General features: G+C 37.6%; 2 protein-coding genes across 4 annotated transcripts; both read left to right on the forward strand.

Moving 5' to 3' along the window:
- The first annotated feature begins 27 nt into the window (after window positions 1-27).
- Window positions 28-6298, forward strand: cxxc1b (CXXC finger protein 1b). The gene is made up of 14 exons (XM_048173271.1): window positions 28-241; window positions 670-785; window positions 885-985; window positions 1123-1247; window positions 1954-2109; window positions 2179-2316; window positions 2525-2635; window positions 2726-2904; window positions 4130-4337; window positions 4470-4580; window positions 5313-5362; window positions 5488-5584; window positions 5805-5957; window positions 6038-6298. Exons 1-14 carry the CDS (start codon window positions 239-241, stop codon window positions 6182-6184), a joined length of 1695 nt encoding a protein of 564 aa, XP_048029228.1. The 5' UTR covers window positions 28-238; the 3' UTR covers window positions 6185-6298.
- A 2562-nt stretch (window positions 6299-8860) lies between these two features.
- Window positions 8861-17514, forward strand: mbd1b (methyl-CpG binding domain protein 1b). 3 transcript variants are annotated; one of them, XM_048172741.1, is made up of 17 exons: window positions 8862-8981; window positions 9465-10014; window positions 10134-10271; window positions 10366-10489; window positions 11960-12321; window positions 12418-12500; window positions 12647-12678; window positions 12798-12968; window positions 13781-13843; window positions 13928-13960; window positions 14048-14128; window positions 14371-14535; window positions 15074-15298; window positions 15379-15453; window positions 15653-15748; window positions 15992-16144; window positions 16234-17514. In XM_048172741.1, the coding sequence occupies exons 2-17, from the start codon at window positions 9494-9496 to the stop codon at window positions 16702-16704; spliced, it is 2793 nt and encodes a 930-aa protein (XP_048028698.1). In that variant the 5' UTR covers window positions 8862-8981; window positions 9465-9493; the 3' UTR covers window positions 16705-17514. The 3 variants fall into 3 exon arrangements, with proteins under 3 accessions (XP_048028701.1, XP_048028698.1, XP_048028699.1); XM_048172742.1 differs by lacking the exon at window positions 8862-8981 and adding an exon at window positions 9053-9368; XM_048172744.1 differs by lacking the exon at window positions 15379-15453 and having other exon boundaries at window positions 8861-8981.
- The last annotated feature ends 126 nt before the right edge of the window (window positions 17515-17640 follow it).

The raw sequence follows: 17640 nt of genomic DNA on the forward strand, positions 1-17640 counted from the left end.
TATGACAATCAACCCTCTCTACCCAAACAGAATCGAAACAACGCTGTTATCCGCTTCCCACGGTAACAATTCGGTTTGTAATATTGCTCCTTTTTCTAGTTTTTTTTTGTGGAAATTTTTGTACTGTTATCAAGGTCGGAGCATTCCGAAGACTTAAGTGTTCATGCAGTGAGACAATATCTGCATTAATCCTCATTCGCTCTGTTTGATCGCATCTTCTAGAAGGCGGGGAGCAGCCATGGTAAGTCTGCTATTATGATTTGTTAGCATGTTAGCTCCGGCTTGAGCAGTCAAAATAATACAGAATTAGTTCTCTAAAAACAATTGGTGCAAATGAGAGAACGAATTATTTATTTCACTAGTTAAATTGTAAACCAGCACTAGAGTTTCTTAGCTAGTTCATTTATTTTCTCTCTATTAAACGTGCTATCATGCTAATATGTATTATTACTCACTGATGTTAAACTGTGGCCAAAACAACTTTTTTTCTGTTTTAAATGGATATCTAACTTAATGTTTTTTATTGTTAGTGTTTATTATTTCTAATTTCGGCTGTAGAATGTCATGTAAACATTGTCATTGAAGCACGATAATCTTTTGAGGTTGAGTGTGTCTTGTAGTTGATATAAACAGTTTCCAGTTTTCATTGTATTGTCTCTGTCTTCATAGGACAGCGAGATGTCTGATATGGACCAGACTCCAGCTATGGACAACACTGTAGTAGATGGAGAGAATGCTCCTCTCTACTGCATTTGTCGAAAACCAGACATAAACTGCTTCATGATGTAAGACAAATCTTTCCAAACATGCTTTCACAAAGAATATGTATGTGTCCAAACTGAGAGCTTAATTTGGATCAAATCTTTTTTTTTTTTCTCACACAGTGGTTGTGACAACTGCAATGAGTGGTTCCATGGTCACTGTATAAATGTGACAGAGAAGATGGCCAAAGCGATCAGGGAGTGGTACTGCCAACAGTGTCAGAGTCAGTGATTAATGACTTGTTGTTCACCTTAAATATTTCAACATGCACTTTATCATATTATATGCTGTGTTACAAATATCAGTTAATTCCAATATACATAATACTAATACGATTCTAATATATTTCTTATCTCTTAGAAATGGATCCGTCTCTTTCAATACGTTACCGGAAAAAGAACCGTGATAAAGACAATGAGCCAGAAAGGATTGAAAAACGATCCAGCACTCCAGAGTACAAGATCGATAAGCGTCGTGGATCTAAAGTTAGTGTTTCTTCGTTTTGTTCTTATATCTTAGTTTGCTTGTTATGCACTCTGCACTTTCTGTATTGCATTATTGGTGGGCAGTTTGACAGACTTTTGTATGGAATGTAGGTTACACAGTTGGTGTACTTTCAGTGTACTTACCTAAGAAAATACTGAGTAATATAAGGTAACCACAGGGGTTAAGGTTAGGTTTAGTAGTAGTTTCAGGATTAGTACCTAGTTATTACCCAGTTATTGTAATTACTGTAATAAGTACATCTTATGTACATGGGGAACAGGACTGTAAAATAAAGTGCTAATGATTACACTTTATTTTAAACTGCCCTTGCTACAGTGTAAATATCCAATATAGTAATGAGTAATATTAATTAACAACATGTTCTTACTATAGGGTTATAATTAAGGTTTGGTTTAGGGTTAGTTGCATGTAATTGTTGCTGTTATTACAATAATAATTACATGCAACTTGTTTAACAAGGACACTGTAAAACAGATAGATAGATAGATAGATAGATTGACTGATTGACTGATTGATAAGCATTTCAAATCACCCAGCCATATACTGAACATACCTTAAAACTTTCATGAAGTCATTAAACCTGAATGTATAATATAGGAATTTATCTGAATAATTTATAATTATTACATTTATTAGCACTAATATAATACAATATAATATTATGTTCCTCTAATTGCTTTCCAGGTAAAGCGATCTGCCCGTATGTGTGGTGAATGTGAACCCTGCACTAGAACTGAGGACTGTGGTCATTGTGACTTTTGTAAAGACATGAAGAAATTTGGAGGTCCAAACAAGATTCGTCAGAAATGTCGTCTAAGGCAGTGTGTCGTCCGTGCTCGGGTGAGTGTCATTATATAGATGGTTTATGATGTAGTTTTTGTTTTGATGTTAACTCTTTCTCTTTTGCAGAAAATGCTGCGTGTTCGGGACGAGGAGTTTTCTCTGCGTGAGAGGAAGGACAATATAATGCACAGAGATAGACGATACTTAGATGATTACGACGAGAACGATATGGAGCCATATGAGCACTATAAGGACAGAAATGTGGTAACGACTAATTGCTGTATCTCAACCACAACCACTTAGTATATACATACATCCATACATTCATTTGAACTCTTGACAGGTTATAAGAGTTGTTTTTTGTTTTTTTTTAACATGAGTATGTTTGAGTATTTGCTTGTTAGGGATGATTCTTTACGTCTCTGCATTCAAACATAAATGTCACCCTTCTCTCTGTTCTCTGTTTTTTTAGTCATGGGGTAGTGATGATGACGAAGACGGCCCACTTTACAGTCCTGTCCCACGAAAGAAAGCTATAAAAGTCAAGCACGTTAAGAGGAGAGACAAGAAATTTGACAAAAAGGTACAATGAGGAATAGAGTGCTTAAAGCATTATAGATTTTTGGATTTCATTTAAGATATAGTTTTTGTTAACTGTGCTCCTCTTTTACAGAAAGAGTCCCGTCGCCACAAGCAGAAACAGAAGCACCGTGATCGTTTGCGACACAGTGAGAGGGGAGACGGCAGACATGGAGGAGACATGCAACAGTGCCTGGGGCCGAACTGCATTGAGCCGGCACGTCCAAACTCAAAATACTGCTCCGAGGACTGCGGCATGAAGCTGGCTACCAAGTAGGTTATTTCATTAAAGTTGGAATGAAACAGAAAGTACGATAGTCTTTTCTTTCTGATTGTGTTGTATATCCTAGTGAAATGGCTTCTTGGACAAGAAAAAATGTAGGGTGGGACTTGATTTTGTCCATCGGGAATTAATTGGATCTTTGAAACGTTTGCTGTGATCTCATGTGAGTGATAGCTTGTCCCGACCTCATACCGAAAAACGCTTTATCGGAAAAGAGATGTCACTGCAAGAGGGATGGAAGGTTACTTTGATTAATGATAAATCGGATAAATATTTTATAATAAATACTGAAAATAATTTATAATAAAAACAAGAAATTTAGATTTTATGGTGACTTTAAGTGCAGCCAATTGCATAATGTTATACCAACACCAGTTTAAAGGGTTAGTTCACTCAAAAATGAAAATAATGTCATTAATTACTCACCCTCATGCCATTCCACACCCGTAAAACCTTCGTTAATCTTCGGAACACATATTAAGATATTTTTTATGAAATCCAATGGCTCCGTGAGGCCTGCATAGGGAGCAATGACATCTCTCAAGATCCATAAAGGTACTAAAAACATATTTAAATCAGTTCATGTGAGTACAGTGGTTCAATATTAATATTCTAAAGCGACGAGAATATTTTTGGTGCACCAAAAAAACAAAATAACGACTTATTTAGTGATGGCCGATTTCAAAACACTGCTTCATGAAGCATCGGAGCACAAATGAATCAGTGTGTCGAATCATTGGTTCGGAGCGCCAAAGTCACGTGATTTCAGCAGTTTGGCGGTTTGACACCAATCTGAATCATGATTCGATACGCTGATTCATTTATGCTCCGATGCTTCATGAAGCAGTGTTTTGAAATCGGCCATCACTAAATAAGTCGTTATTTTGGTTTTTTTTGGCGCACCAAAAATATTCTCGTCGCTTTATAATATTAATATTGAACCACTGTACTCACATGAACTGATTTAAATAACTTTTTAGTACCTTTATGGATCTTGAGAGATGAAATGTCCATTGCTCCCTATGCAGGCCTCACTGAGCCATCAGATTTCAACAAAAATATCTTAATTTGTGTTCCGAAGATTCAAAGGTCTTACGGGTGTGGAACGGCATGAGGGTAAGTAATAAATGACAGAATTTTCATTTTTGGGTGAACTAACCCTTTAATGTGTTTTCAAAAGATCATCTTGATTGATTGATCTGCCGATCTTTGCAGCCGGATCTACGAGATCCTCCCGCAGCGAATCCAGCAGTGGCAGCAGAGCCCCTGCGTCGCTGAGGAACAGGGCAAGAAACAGCTTGAGCGCATCCGCAGGGAGCAGCAGGCTGCACGGATGCGCCTCGCAGAGATGGAGCGTCGTTTCCACGAACTCGAGGGCATCATTGCCAAAGCCAAACAGCAGGTGGTCCAACAGGATGAGGATGTGAGTTTCCAGTAATGCTTTCTCATGCTAATGTCATTTAGATTTATAGAATAGGACTGGTTAGAGATGGAATTTGTGTGTTTCAGAAATCTCGTCATATTTATTAGTGTAAGCTAATGTCCTTTCTTGCAGGTGAATGAAACGGACAGTGAGGACACGGACCTTCAGATATTCTGTGTGTCCTGCAGTCACCCCATCAACCCCAAGGTGGCGCTGAGGCATATGGAGAGGTGTTATGCCAAGGTCAATATATGTTTTGTTTTTTTTGAGCCCAGTTGTTGGTTACTGATTTATACGGAAGAGGATTAGGGCCAAGCAATAATAAAAAAATAAAACCATCTCGAGATTAAAGTTGATAAATTTCGAGAAAAAACTCGTTACATTTCGAGAAAAAAGTTGAGAGAAAATGTTGAGAATAAAGTAATTAACGACTTTATTCTCAACATTTTATCTCAACTTTTTTCTCGAAATTTAACGACTTTTTTCTCGTAATTTAGATTATGAGAACAAATTTGTTAAATTATGAGAAAAAAAGTCATTAAATTACGAGAAAAAAGTCGAAATAAAATGTTGAGAATAAAGTCATTAAATTACGAGAATTTGTTCTCATAATTTAACGACTTTTTTCTCGTAATTTAATGACTTTATTCTCAACATTTTATCTCGACTTTTTTCACGAAATTTAACGACATTTTTCTCATAATTTAACGAATTTGTTCTCGTAATTTAACGACTTTTGTCTCGTAATTTAATGTTTATTCTCAACATTTTATCTCAACCTTTTTCTCGTAATTTAACGAGTTTATTCTCAACATTTTATTTTGACTTTTTTCTTGAAATTTAACAACTTTAATCTCGAGATGGTTTTATTTTTTTTTATTGCTTGGCCCTAATCCAATTCCGTAGATTTATGATCAAACTGAACATTGAAAATTAAATTGTGTTATACTAATGCTTTGTTTATTATTTTAACAGTATGAAAGCCAGACCTCTTTTGGTTCCATTTTCCCAACCAGAATAGAAGGGTAAGAGAGAGATATTTAAAATTATTATGATCCAGTACAGCAGTTTTGTTTCAATGTCCCTGAATATCTTAGTTTTCTATCTTTTATTTCTCTATTTTATATATAATTAATTTTTAATCTTTTAGGGCAACAAGACTCTTCTGTGATGTGTACAACCCTCAGAGTAAAACATACTGCAAGAGACTCCAAGTTTTATGTCCAGAACATTCCAGAGACCCAAAGGTGAGAGTTTAGTGATGGTCTTGCCAGAATTCTGCTCAGACTAAACCACATCTTATATACATACCTTGACAAAGGCCTTGTGCCAAAACGTTGGTCAATAAAAACTTTCTGCAAGTGAGTGTGCAGTCAAATCTCATGTCAATTTAAACCACATCTTATAAAATCACTTCATAACTTGATTTGTGTTCAATATATCTCTTTTCTGCTTTTCTGTTCTCAGGTCACAGCAGATGAGGTGTGTGGATGTCCACTAGTGCGTAACGTGTTTGAGCCGACTGGAGAGTACTGCAGGGTCTCGAAACGCAAGTGCAACAAGCATTACTGCTGGGAGAAGCTCAGACGGGCAGAGGTGGACCTGGAGCGTGTCAGAGTGGTCAGTTAAGTTCTTCAAAAGTGATTGTAATTGTAGTCTTAATTTATTTTTATGTACTCATGTTTTTCCCCTCTGAACAGTGGTACAAGCTGGATGAGTTGTTTGAACAAGAACGCAATGTGAGGACGGCCATGACCAACAGAGCAGGACTACTGGCCCTCATGCTCCACCAGACCATCCAGCATGACCCCCTGACCACTGACCTCCGCAGCAACAAAGACAGATAGCCATGTGAACTATCAGTACTCACTTTGTTTATATTTGTATACTTTTCATATTGTATATTTGTCACTATTTGGACAGTCATTCATAATAAACATATTCTTCATGTGTCTCCTTCAGTCTGTATTGATTAATTTTAGGGATGCACTGAAGATTTTCTGAAGACAGAAATATATGTCTTCAGAGATATATTAATTTAACCCCCACCCCAATTCAATATTTATTTTTTTCCTTTTAATATTTTGAGCATCGTGAACAGTGAGCTTGCTTTTTTAGCATGCCCTGTCTCTTGCCGAGATGGTCCTCACTGCAGAACACAAGATCCAGGGGGTTGGATCTAGATCCAGCTCCTCCCATGTTACATAGCCCTAAACTTACCCATCTCCACTCCCTGGATCTGGATCCAACTCCTCCCACTTTACATATCCCTTGGCCTACCCGACTCTGCCCCTGGATCTCGAGTGTTCTGCAGTGAGGGGCTACTGAGTTTTTGTGCATGTCCCAGACAGAGATCGGCCAACAATAAAAAGTAAAAAAAAAAAAAAAAAAATATATATATATATATATATATATATATATATATATATATATATATATATATATATATATATAGACCCATATGGCAAATGTAATTTCACCAAGTACAACATGTTCCTGGATCAACATCTCAACATCATTTCAAACAACCAATCAGTTTTGAGGGACAAGTTACCGTTTATGTCAAGTTTAGGCTTGAAACCAGGGTTAGGTGCTTCTACATTAGTGTTATTCACCTATCTTTCCCCTCTGAATTTAGGGATAAGTTATGGGTAGGATTAGGTTTAGGGGTAGGAATAGGGTTAAGACTAAATTTGCAGACAGGATGTTCTTCCAGGATCAACAAAGTATGTTGATAAAGGAACATGTCTTACTTGGCAAAATCACGATGACCATATACATACATACAGGGGTTGGACAATGAAACAAACACCTGGTTTTAGACCACAATAATTTATTAGTATGGTGTAGGGCCTCCTTTTGAAGCCAATACAGCATTAAATTGTCTAGGGAATGACAGATACAAGTCCAGAACAGTGGCCAGGTCACTATGTGATGCTGGTGGGGGAAACGTTCCCTGACACTCCTCCAAAACACCGCAAAGTGGCTTAAAAATATAAAGAACTGTGACTATGCAGGCCAAAGATGTTCGACTTCACTTTCATGTTCATCAATCCATTCTATCACCAGTCTTGTGTGTGTATTGGTGCATTATCATCCATGGCCCCACCTTCAGGGTCTAATGTTTGAACCATTGGGTGCCCATGGTCGTTCAGAATGGTTCGGTAGTAGGAAATGCCATGATATTGCAGCCCAAACCATCACTGATCCACCCCCGTGCTTCACTCTGGGCAGCAACAGTCCAGGTGTTAAGCCTCTTTAGGGCTTCTCCACACTGTAACTCCCACGGGTGTGGGCAACACAGTGACGGTAGAGAACAATTCATGTTTTACACTGTCCACAGCCCAAGATTCCCTTTGCTGGCACGATTGAACTCGACGTTTAGCACTGCCACAAGTGTCCAAAGGTTTGGCTGTAGCAGTCCTACCCTGACTATTGATTCTGTGGAGCTCCCGACGTACAGTTTTAGTGGAAACAGGAGAGTCGAGGTGCGCATTTAAGTCTGCAGTGATTTGGGCAGCTGTGGTTTTATGTTTTTTTTGGATACAATCCGGGTTAGTACCGGACATGCCTTTCAGACAGCTTCCTCTTGCGTCGGCAGTTACTCCTGTTGGATGTGGTTAGTCCATTGTGGAGGTATGCCGACGTTACCCTGGATACCCTGTCTCTCGCTACACCACAAACACTAACTGTCCTGGTCACAGATGCGGAGGCAAGACGCGCACCAACCATTTGTCCTCTTTTGAACTCTGATATGTCTCCCATTATGTTGTGTGAATTCTAATATTTTATATATAGCTGTGCTATAGACCCTCTTCACAACAGAGGCTGACTACAGCTCCCTTTTCGCCATCCCCTTATTCACTGAACTATCCGTTCCACGTTAAAAATGTTGGATGATTGTTAAACCATCCTCAATGCTTTGGCAATATTTTTTTAAGGAACAGTTGCACCAGAATTATTGGCCAGTGTTTCAGTTTCATTGTCCAACCCCTGTGACCCCCCTACATGGAGCAAGGTCACAAAAATATTAAATGAATTGTACATATTTTATTTATTATATACATGATGTATTTATATATATTTTTTTACTCTATGACATTTTTTTTTACTTCATGACTCTAATATATTAATGAGTGTATATAAAAGTGAATGGAGATTTTCTACAACACAAAAGTGACAACTGAGGGCAGTTGCCGTGACAACTACAGCCTAGATACGATTTATTTGTTTGTTTGCTTATTTGTTTGTTATTATTGAGTGTTTATACACACACACACACACACATAAACACATTTTATTTTAAAACTTTCTTTATGAAAAGCAAAAAATACAAAATATGACAAAATTATGAGACTGATCAGCTTACGCTGATAAAGTAATTTGTAACGTACATAAGATAGATATACATAATATCTGTTGTGTAGCATTACAACGAACAGAACGACAGATAAATGAAATATAGGTAAATGACAGTGACACATCAAGCTACGCAACATATCTTTGTGTGACGTGATAAGAGAGCTTTAATTTATTCCGAATGCTCGAGTCACGTGTTTCCGGGTTACAACAGCACTTCCGGCTTCTATCCTGTATCAGTTATTTAAAATATATCAATGTGAGGGCTCGTTAAGGGGTTCACAGGTAGGTTTTTAAAATGGCGAAGTTGTATTTATGACTTTTAGTTCAAGCGAACCATTAAAAACAGCAAATAACCTCGTTAAACATCAGTATCTAGTGTTACTTAGTATCATTTCACGCTTGCTAACACTTTAGCCACCACGCTAAATATTGGCGCTAATACGTGTTAGGCTGTGTCTCAAAACCTAGTGTGCTGACTACCTAGAGAATATTTTGCGCATCAAAACTCGTGCTTTTATAAATAAAACGATTGGTCCCTATAGGCAAAGCATCAATAGGAAGCCAACTGACCGATGGATACAATTGCAGGTGTCTGAGCTGAATGCAAAATACATTGCAAAGAGGGTATTCAGATAATTCGACCTTATAAGACCTTCAGATGGACAAAAAGTAGATGTTTATTTCCTTTGCCTTTCAGTTATGTAAGTCAAGGATGGTTTGCTGGTTGAAACACTGTATCTCTACTAATGCTAATGCTTATTGCAGCTCAAATAAGAAGAACAGGCTTTACTAACATGGAGACAGAGGAAGTAGCAGCTGAGGTACCTGCAGAACCAACAACTGAAGTAGAAGATGCAAATGCAGAGGAAAACAAAGAACCTGTACCTGCAGAGCCACCATCCGAAGTAAAAGATGCAAATACAGAGGAAAACAAAGAACCTGTGCCTGCAGAACTAATATCGGAAGTAAAAGATGCGAATACAGAGGAAAACAAAGAACCTGAACCTGCAGAACCAACATCTGAAGTAAAAGATGCGAATACAGAGGAAAACAAAGAACCTACAACAAGCACAGACATTCAGGACCATGTCATGGACAAAAACAAAGAGGAAGCTGTAACTGAAATGGAAGGTGAGTCTTCCAAAGATGTCGACAAACCTCCTTGTGACTGGCTGGAGCCACTTGAAGAAGACTGTGAAGACGCTGATTCCCAGAGCGTCGATGGAGAAGTAGAGAGCCTTGCTGGTAGTGAGTGGAGTGGGAGTGTGGTTAGTGTTTTGAAAAGCACTGGAGAAAGAGGTGGCAGAGGTGGAGGGTATGTACATGACCTGGATTTTTCCTCACATCAAAGTTTTATTGATTAAAAATCCTTTCCTCTTATGCACTGCACATTGTTTGAGCTAAAACAGATGTATGTTTTTCTTTTTTATCTAGGAGACCTAGACGGAGAACACAGTTAGAGGCAGATGAAGGCTGGGAAGATTGTCCGTCATTAGGGGAAGGATGGAAACGCAAGCAGGTTTTTCGTCGGTCAGGCAACAGTGAAGGACGTAGTGATACATACTATATAAGGTATATTTAAAACAGTTTGTTTAAAATGTAACTGATACGATTGGCATAATGAGATTGTCATTTTGAATCACTATTTATTTTGTTTCCCTTTCAGTCCAAGAGGTCACAAAGTAAGAAGTAGGGTTGAGCTTTTGAAACATATAAATGACTCTGTGGACCTCACAAATTTTGATTTTAAAACGGGCCAATTTCTTGGTGATGGGCCTCGAAGAAGAAAGGTGAGATGTTCAGCATGCTTTTTTAATTTTTGTTAAAGGGATAGTTCACACAAAAATGAAAATTCTGGCATCATTTACTCACCTTCAGATTGTTCCAAACCTTTATACATTTCTTTGTATTCTGCTGTGCACAAAAGAAGATATTTGGAAGAATGTTTATAACCAAGCAGATCTCGCCCCCCCCCCCTTGACTACCATATATTTTTTTTTTCCTACTATGGTGTCAATGGGGGGCTAGATCTGCTTGGTTACTAACATTCTTCCATATATCTTCCTTTGTGTTCAACAGAACAAAGAAATTTATACTTGAGGGTGAGTAAATGATGCCAGAATTTTCATTTTTGGGTGAACTATCCTTTTAAGTCATCTTTATTTATATAGTGCTTTATACAATACAGATTCTTTCAAAGCATCTTCACAGAAATAAACAGGAAAATGACAATCAGTGAGCACATTTACATGCACAGCAGTACGCTGATAACTCACAAAAATCAGCTTATTAAAATAACCTGTTGTCTGGGTTTACATGCAAACCAATAACCCGACAACGCAAGTAAACTGCGTTTACATGACTTTATTAATAAATCAGGTTATTTCCCCGTAGTGACATCAAAACGTAATCATTTGCGTATCTGACTCAGAGTATTTACATTTTTTTTTATCTCGGTTTTGATAAATAAAGCATTAAAAACCGACGAAGATTATTCCAACATGTCAGTGGGAAACTTACGGCTTATATATTATCCTCATGCAGTTACAGATGCAGCATTTTGACTGGACCACTTCTACTTCTGCTGCATGAAAAGAGAACACATTTTTATAATTCTTTGAGTCAAGAAAGAGTGAGTTTGCGAATATATTTCCTCCTTCCTTACTGCAAAATGTTTACTCTGTCTAGATACAGTTAAATCCGCAATATTGACGCGTCCCGTCACATATCACACATGCGCACTTCAATAAGCCAATAGAAAGCAGGTTAATGCATTTACATTCTGGGCAAAATCAGAGTAAGAGGCAAAAATCTAGCTGTGGCGATCGGTTTATGCTTAAGCTGTTTATTACCTTACTCGCATAAAGGAAAACGGATAAACGCGTTTACATAACCATGTGCATTTTCAGCTTATTAAGCATAATCAGCTTAAGAATGTGCATGTAAATGGATTCGATGCAAACTTCATCAAATATGAGGCAAATTCAAATTCTGCTTTTAAAGCAGCTCTATAGAAGACATTGTCATTATTCACCTCGTATTAGTGTCGATTTAGTTCAATAATAGTGTGGATATTGTTGCAAAATTCATTAATTATGAAACAAATTTGATTCAGCAATAAAGCAGCTCTATAGGAAACAATAGTGTCATCATCCAGCTTAATTCATATCAGTTTTTGTTCTCATCTGATAGTTTCAGTGCAGTTTATGTCCGCTTTATTCAAATTTTTCCCAATAATGTCTACATTCTGGTACCCATAGAGAAGGAGAATGGATTCTCCTATGACACACTATGGCAGTTCTTCTGCACCCGGTTTTCCAAACGAATTAACGGATGCAGGTGGCACGGGCCGCAGTCCAGGATCTTCTGTAAGTCTCAGCTGTGGTACTGTTCCAAAGTTGAGCACATATTCCATCCAAAAGGGTGTGAATATCGTGACCCCACCGAAAAGCAGTACCTTTACTAGTCCTGGGACAAATACCACTTTACCGAATGCTGCTATTCAGCCTCCTGTTGATCTGACTGGAGGGGCTGCAAATCCAACTGCTCGCCCCTTTGTTGGTTCAGTGTCTGCAGATAGGCCCATCAATGGCACCGGTGGAGCTGCACAACATTTGTTTGGGTAGGCAGTTTTCTTTTTCTTATACTATGGCATAAATGTCAAAATCAGTGGTGTGAATGTCTGTCTTCATGTCGTTCTCATTTTGTTTGTACTCAGCATCTGCGAGAGATGTAATAAAACCTTTAATTATGAAGAGGGACAAACTATGTGCCAGAACTGCAGGCTAGAGGTTAACGCATGTAAGTCAAAAGTATTTTTAGCATTACATTCAGTTTTGTGAGCACAGCATCTTTTTTGTAATAATAGAAGTGTATTTTTTTTGGTTATTGTTCCTTTGGTGATTGATTTTTTTTTTTTCTTTTTTTTTTTTTTTCTGTTGGTTTAGCAATAGTGAGACGCAGAAAACCCTACAAAAAGGTATGTTTGATGTTTGTTTAAAGCTTGTCATGTGGTGTTATTCTGTGTATTGCCTTACAAATAAAAAGACATTTATTTGTGTTTTTATTTGTTGTTGTTGTTGTTGTTGTTGTGCTTAGTGGGCTCCATGTGGCCGATGCCGGGCGTGCCAAACTGCAGTGGACTGTGGAAAATGTGTTAGTTGCAGAAATGGTCGACTACGCCAACGACTTAATATCCACTCCCGGAAAGTTGTTAAATGTCGCAAACGGAAGTGCTTGCACCCCATCCGTAAGGACAGGGGTGGAAAGGTACAGTGGTTAAATTCAGATTTATTTATTTTCATTTTTCAGAGAGCAGATATCTAAATTTGTGTAAGAATAAGAATATAATCTACAATTGTTACCCAGAAAGTATGTGTACCCTTGGCCACACTTGCAATATATGAATGCCATTGGATTAGATAATATACAGAATAGCAGAATAATAATTTATTTCTGTGATGGCAAAGCTGAATATTCAGCATCGTTACTCAAGTCTTCAGTGTCACATGATACTTCAGAAATCATTCTAATATGATGATTTGGTGCTCAAGAAACCTTTCTTAGTATCAATGTTGAAAACAGCTGCTTAATGTTTTTGTGGAAAATGTGATACATTTTTACTTTGTATACTTTTATGAATAGAAAGTAAAAAACAGCATTTATTTGAAATGGAAAACTCTATCACTTTTGATCAATTTAATGCATCCTTGCTGAATAAAAGTATTAATCTCTTCCTGTCCAGTTCTCACTATTAACTATTATCTACAGCTCCTAATCACTGCTTATTAATAGTTAGTAAAGTAGTTGTTAAGTTTAGGTATTGGGTAGGATTAAGGGATGTAGAATATGGTCATTATGCATTATGTGCTTTATTATAAGTACTAATAAACAGGCAATATCCTAGTAACATGCATGCTAATAAGCAGCTAGTTAGTAGTGAGAATTGGACCCTAAACTTAAGTGTTACCAATAAATCTCACTGGCCCCAAACTTTTGAATGGTAGTGTGTATATAAAGAGTTACCTTTTGTCTAATAATTAAATAAGTCATTCAAGTACCCATTTTTATCTAATCCACAGACATCAGATGTGCAGTTTTTAAACACTGCTGGATCACTGAGCACAGCTTCATATATTTCAAAAGTGAGGAAAAAACTTTTCCATTCACACAGCACACTATTACTTCATTATGCTTGTAAAAAGCTTTAATCATTCATTATTTTTCAGCCCTCAGTCTCAGAGGAATTTGAGGACTCACAGGTAACAGTCTTATAAATAATCTGTCAGAAGTATTCTGAGGGATTGTTGTAAAACAACTATATCTAAATGTTGTTTTCCTGTGAGCAGAGCTCCTATCTGCAGTACAGTGATTCAGAGGATCTGTCTATGTTCTTTGGGGGTAATGATGGTGACAATGGCCTGGATGAGGTAGAGTTCTAGCTACACTGCATTATTACACTGCAGTAGCATTATCCAAGTGCCTTGATCACAGATATGCACATAGTTTGAGGAGAAAAACAAAGTATTTGTTGCCTTCATAGATTTTTATGAAGGTTGAGGCTAAGCTGCAAATATTTAATACAGTCAGACACAATTAGAGACTTAAAATAATGTCCTTAATACTTTTTAAGTAGTTTTTTGTTTTTTTAAATGTATCACTTGATTTGCAGATGGGTGTACCTAAGGTGCGTCGCCGTTCCTGCGGGAAGTGTAAAGGCTGCGTTCGCCGCACGGACTGTGGAAGCTGTGATTTTTGCATGGACAAACCCAAGTTTGGTGGCAGAAATAAAAAAAGACAGAAATGCCGTCTGCGACAGTGCCAAAGAGAGGCTATGGTGGGCTTCCAAAATATTATTTTGATTGTATTATGTATCTTTATTTATTTTAGTTTTTACCTTTTTATATGAATTAGAATATTGTTTTATGGTGCTTTATTTTACTTCTGCTAGATTTAGGATTATTATCATATAATATTCATTTATTATATTACACGTTATTATATTTATTTATTTAAATAGTAAAATGCCATAACTCATAGTCAATGACTTTTAAAATCTGGTCCCTTTTAATTATCAAAATAAATAAAAACATACATTCGAAAGGAACCAAATACTGTTACTTGATATGTGTATATTTGGTAGTTTGTATGACAATGTTGTAGCTAAAGATGTTTTCGCTAAAAGAATTGTTAAGAAACTCGAATTGTTTAGTGGAATGAGAACAGTTAAATCCCTTACGCTTCTTTGGTATTATTACCTGTATGTTATGTTTTGCATTTAGCTTTATTTTTTTCCTTCTGGTTGGCCGTATAAATGTTATTGTGATGCTCACTATTGCACAAGAAATTACAGTCATGTCAATTGTGTTCAACAGAAGCATTTGCTGCCCATGGATGAGGCGGAGATGCTTTTTTCTCAGGGCTGGGTTACCCACGGCAGGCCACGTTACACGTATGGACGTGGTAGACCCAGGTCCAAAAAGTTGTGGGATTTCGAGGTTTCAGATAATGAAACTGAAACGTATGTGCCAAAGGCTTCCTCGGGTGCTGGCCGGGTGGTAAATCCGGACAGGCTCCTCCAGCCAAATTACAATGGAAAGGTATTCCAGTCCTTAAAGCATTATCGCTTATTCTTGTTAGCTTTAGCCTGTTTGCTAGTTTTTTTTCTTGTTGATTTTAGACTTACGTTTATACTGAAGTTCCAAACAGTCATATGATGAACAACATCCCACTCTACAATCCACAAAGAGTTGAGGTTTGTTCTCGCCATAAAAATTAATATAATTCCCATATAATATTAATCAAGTTATCATGATTTCAAAAACCAATCCCGGAGAAGCTTTCCCTAGATGGAATTAAGCTTATTTGGTTGCCAGAATGCATTTTCTTTGTTTGAACAGACCTATATAAATATGTTTGTATCACATTTCTTTCATCCCTTGTCTCTTGAGAAGATGAGAAGCCCTCAGATGCACATAGGACGGGCGGAGATGATCAAAGAAAATGGGCTTCAAGGCAGTGGCTTCAGCAGCAGAGCCCTTCTTTCTGTGGTAAGCTACTTATGATTGTCTGTCTTAAGCTTAAACAAATAAAAACAAACAAAAAACAAAGATATGCAAGTGGAAAATAAACCTAGTCAGTAAGTTCATCTGAGGTGGCGTCTCACATTAGGATGGATGGTAAAAGTATCAGAAATAACTTCAGGATTTATATATATACATGTCAATGAATTGCTCACCTTGTTCTCTTGGTCTGATTAACTGGCTTTATTTGCATTTCCCATTTATTAATAGAGACCAGAGGTCTTTTCTGCAGCTAGATGCGATGCTACAGCAATTCCACCAAGCTATGCTGTGGAGAGTTTGAGGGAAGGGAATCGATTACAAGGTTCAGCAGGTCAGGAACCATGTCAAGAAGAGCAACAGGAGGGCGAGTCTTGTCCATCGGTAAGGAGCCGTTTTAAGTGATATTGTCCGAATCGCATAATATGGAAGTCATTGGAGTAACAGTGATTTTGTACATCTGCCTTTTGCAGATCACTCAGATATTCAGCATGGCAGACAGTGACCCCACCATCCAAAGCATCGACATCAACCATGAACTGATGCCGCTCCTGAGATCTCTTCGTAGCATGGTGCTTCCCGTCCTCTGGTTCTGTGTTGTGGTGGATGGACCTCGGTTACAGCTGATGCAGTGCTCCAAGAGCTCCACTATGGCAGACACCATAGTTCATATTGAGCCCAGCTTCCACTACCACATCAGTGTCCAAGGACAACCCCTGCTGCCCACCCACAAACTCTACGACAACCACCCGTCTCGTCTCACCACAACAGAAGAGGTTGTTGCGCTCCTCGAGGACCTGGAAAGGTACTCTGTCTGCCAGGGCTCGGGACACAAAGATTCAGCAAAAGAGCCTGTGCTTCCCGAGCGGGCAGCTACCTGCGACTTCCTCGTTTTCCCAGAGGCAGAACGCTGTGAAAAATGCAAAACTCCACAAAGGGCATAGAGAGACTATTCAGCACATGGGGATTGGTCTTAAAATAATACATTTACTATTTCTGATTTTTTTTTTTTTTTTTTAACTATTCCAGCCCACTTGCAAGATTAAATATCTTCATACTCTAATATAAAATATTAGAGCACCGTTTTTTTTTTTTTTTCTCAGAGAGATGCCACCATTACATTGACTGCTGAATCAATTTTTTGGTTACTTTAATCCACAAATCATGAATGACATTACTTTCCACATTAATGAGTGACCACTAAACATAAAGATGTTTTTTGACCCTAGGTTATGTGACACACATTTTGGTACCCGCTCCGGCTAAGGATGTACATTGAATCCTGGTCATATAAATGGAGGTAGTGAATGGGCATGTTTTACACCATTAAACACTGATATCAGTTTAACTGTACATCTTGCCTTGCACTAAAGTTATAATAGTGCTTCACATCCATTTAGGTTCAATTCCTCACACCAATGATATCTGTACATGTTTTAATGCTTATGTACTTCTCAGGGGGGATTTTTCAGAATGCATTAATCAGATGGAAGATCCATGTTTGTTAAAAGATTTAATATTTGCTGTGTTATATGTGGTGAGGCTGCTCTCTTGTTTTGGATAGACAATTTTGTACATAGTGCAAGTGGTGGCAGAGAAATTAAATCAATATAGTGAGAATGTTTTTATAAACATGTCTTTTGCTTTCCAGAATTTGTTTTTCGTTCATTACAAAACACTTTGAATTTGTTTGTATGTGCTTTCATATGAATAATCTGAATTTCCGTTTATTTAATAAATCATTATCTGTTGGATAACTGTCATTATGTGCTCGTTATATACATATCACCATACTCCCCCAGTTAATTAGTACGTTTTCTGAATTCTTATGTTTAAATATGCTAATGAGGCATTATCTAATTAAAAATTCACTCATTTGC

Source organism: Megalobrama amblycephala, linkage group LG21 (assembly GCF_018812025.1).
Source record: "Megalobrama amblycephala isolate DHTTF-2021 linkage group LG21, ASM1881202v1, whole genome shotgun sequence".
In the NCBI taxonomy this organism is placed as follows: Eukaryota; Metazoa; Chordata; class Actinopteri; order Cypriniformes; family Xenocyprididae; genus Megalobrama; species Megalobrama amblycephala.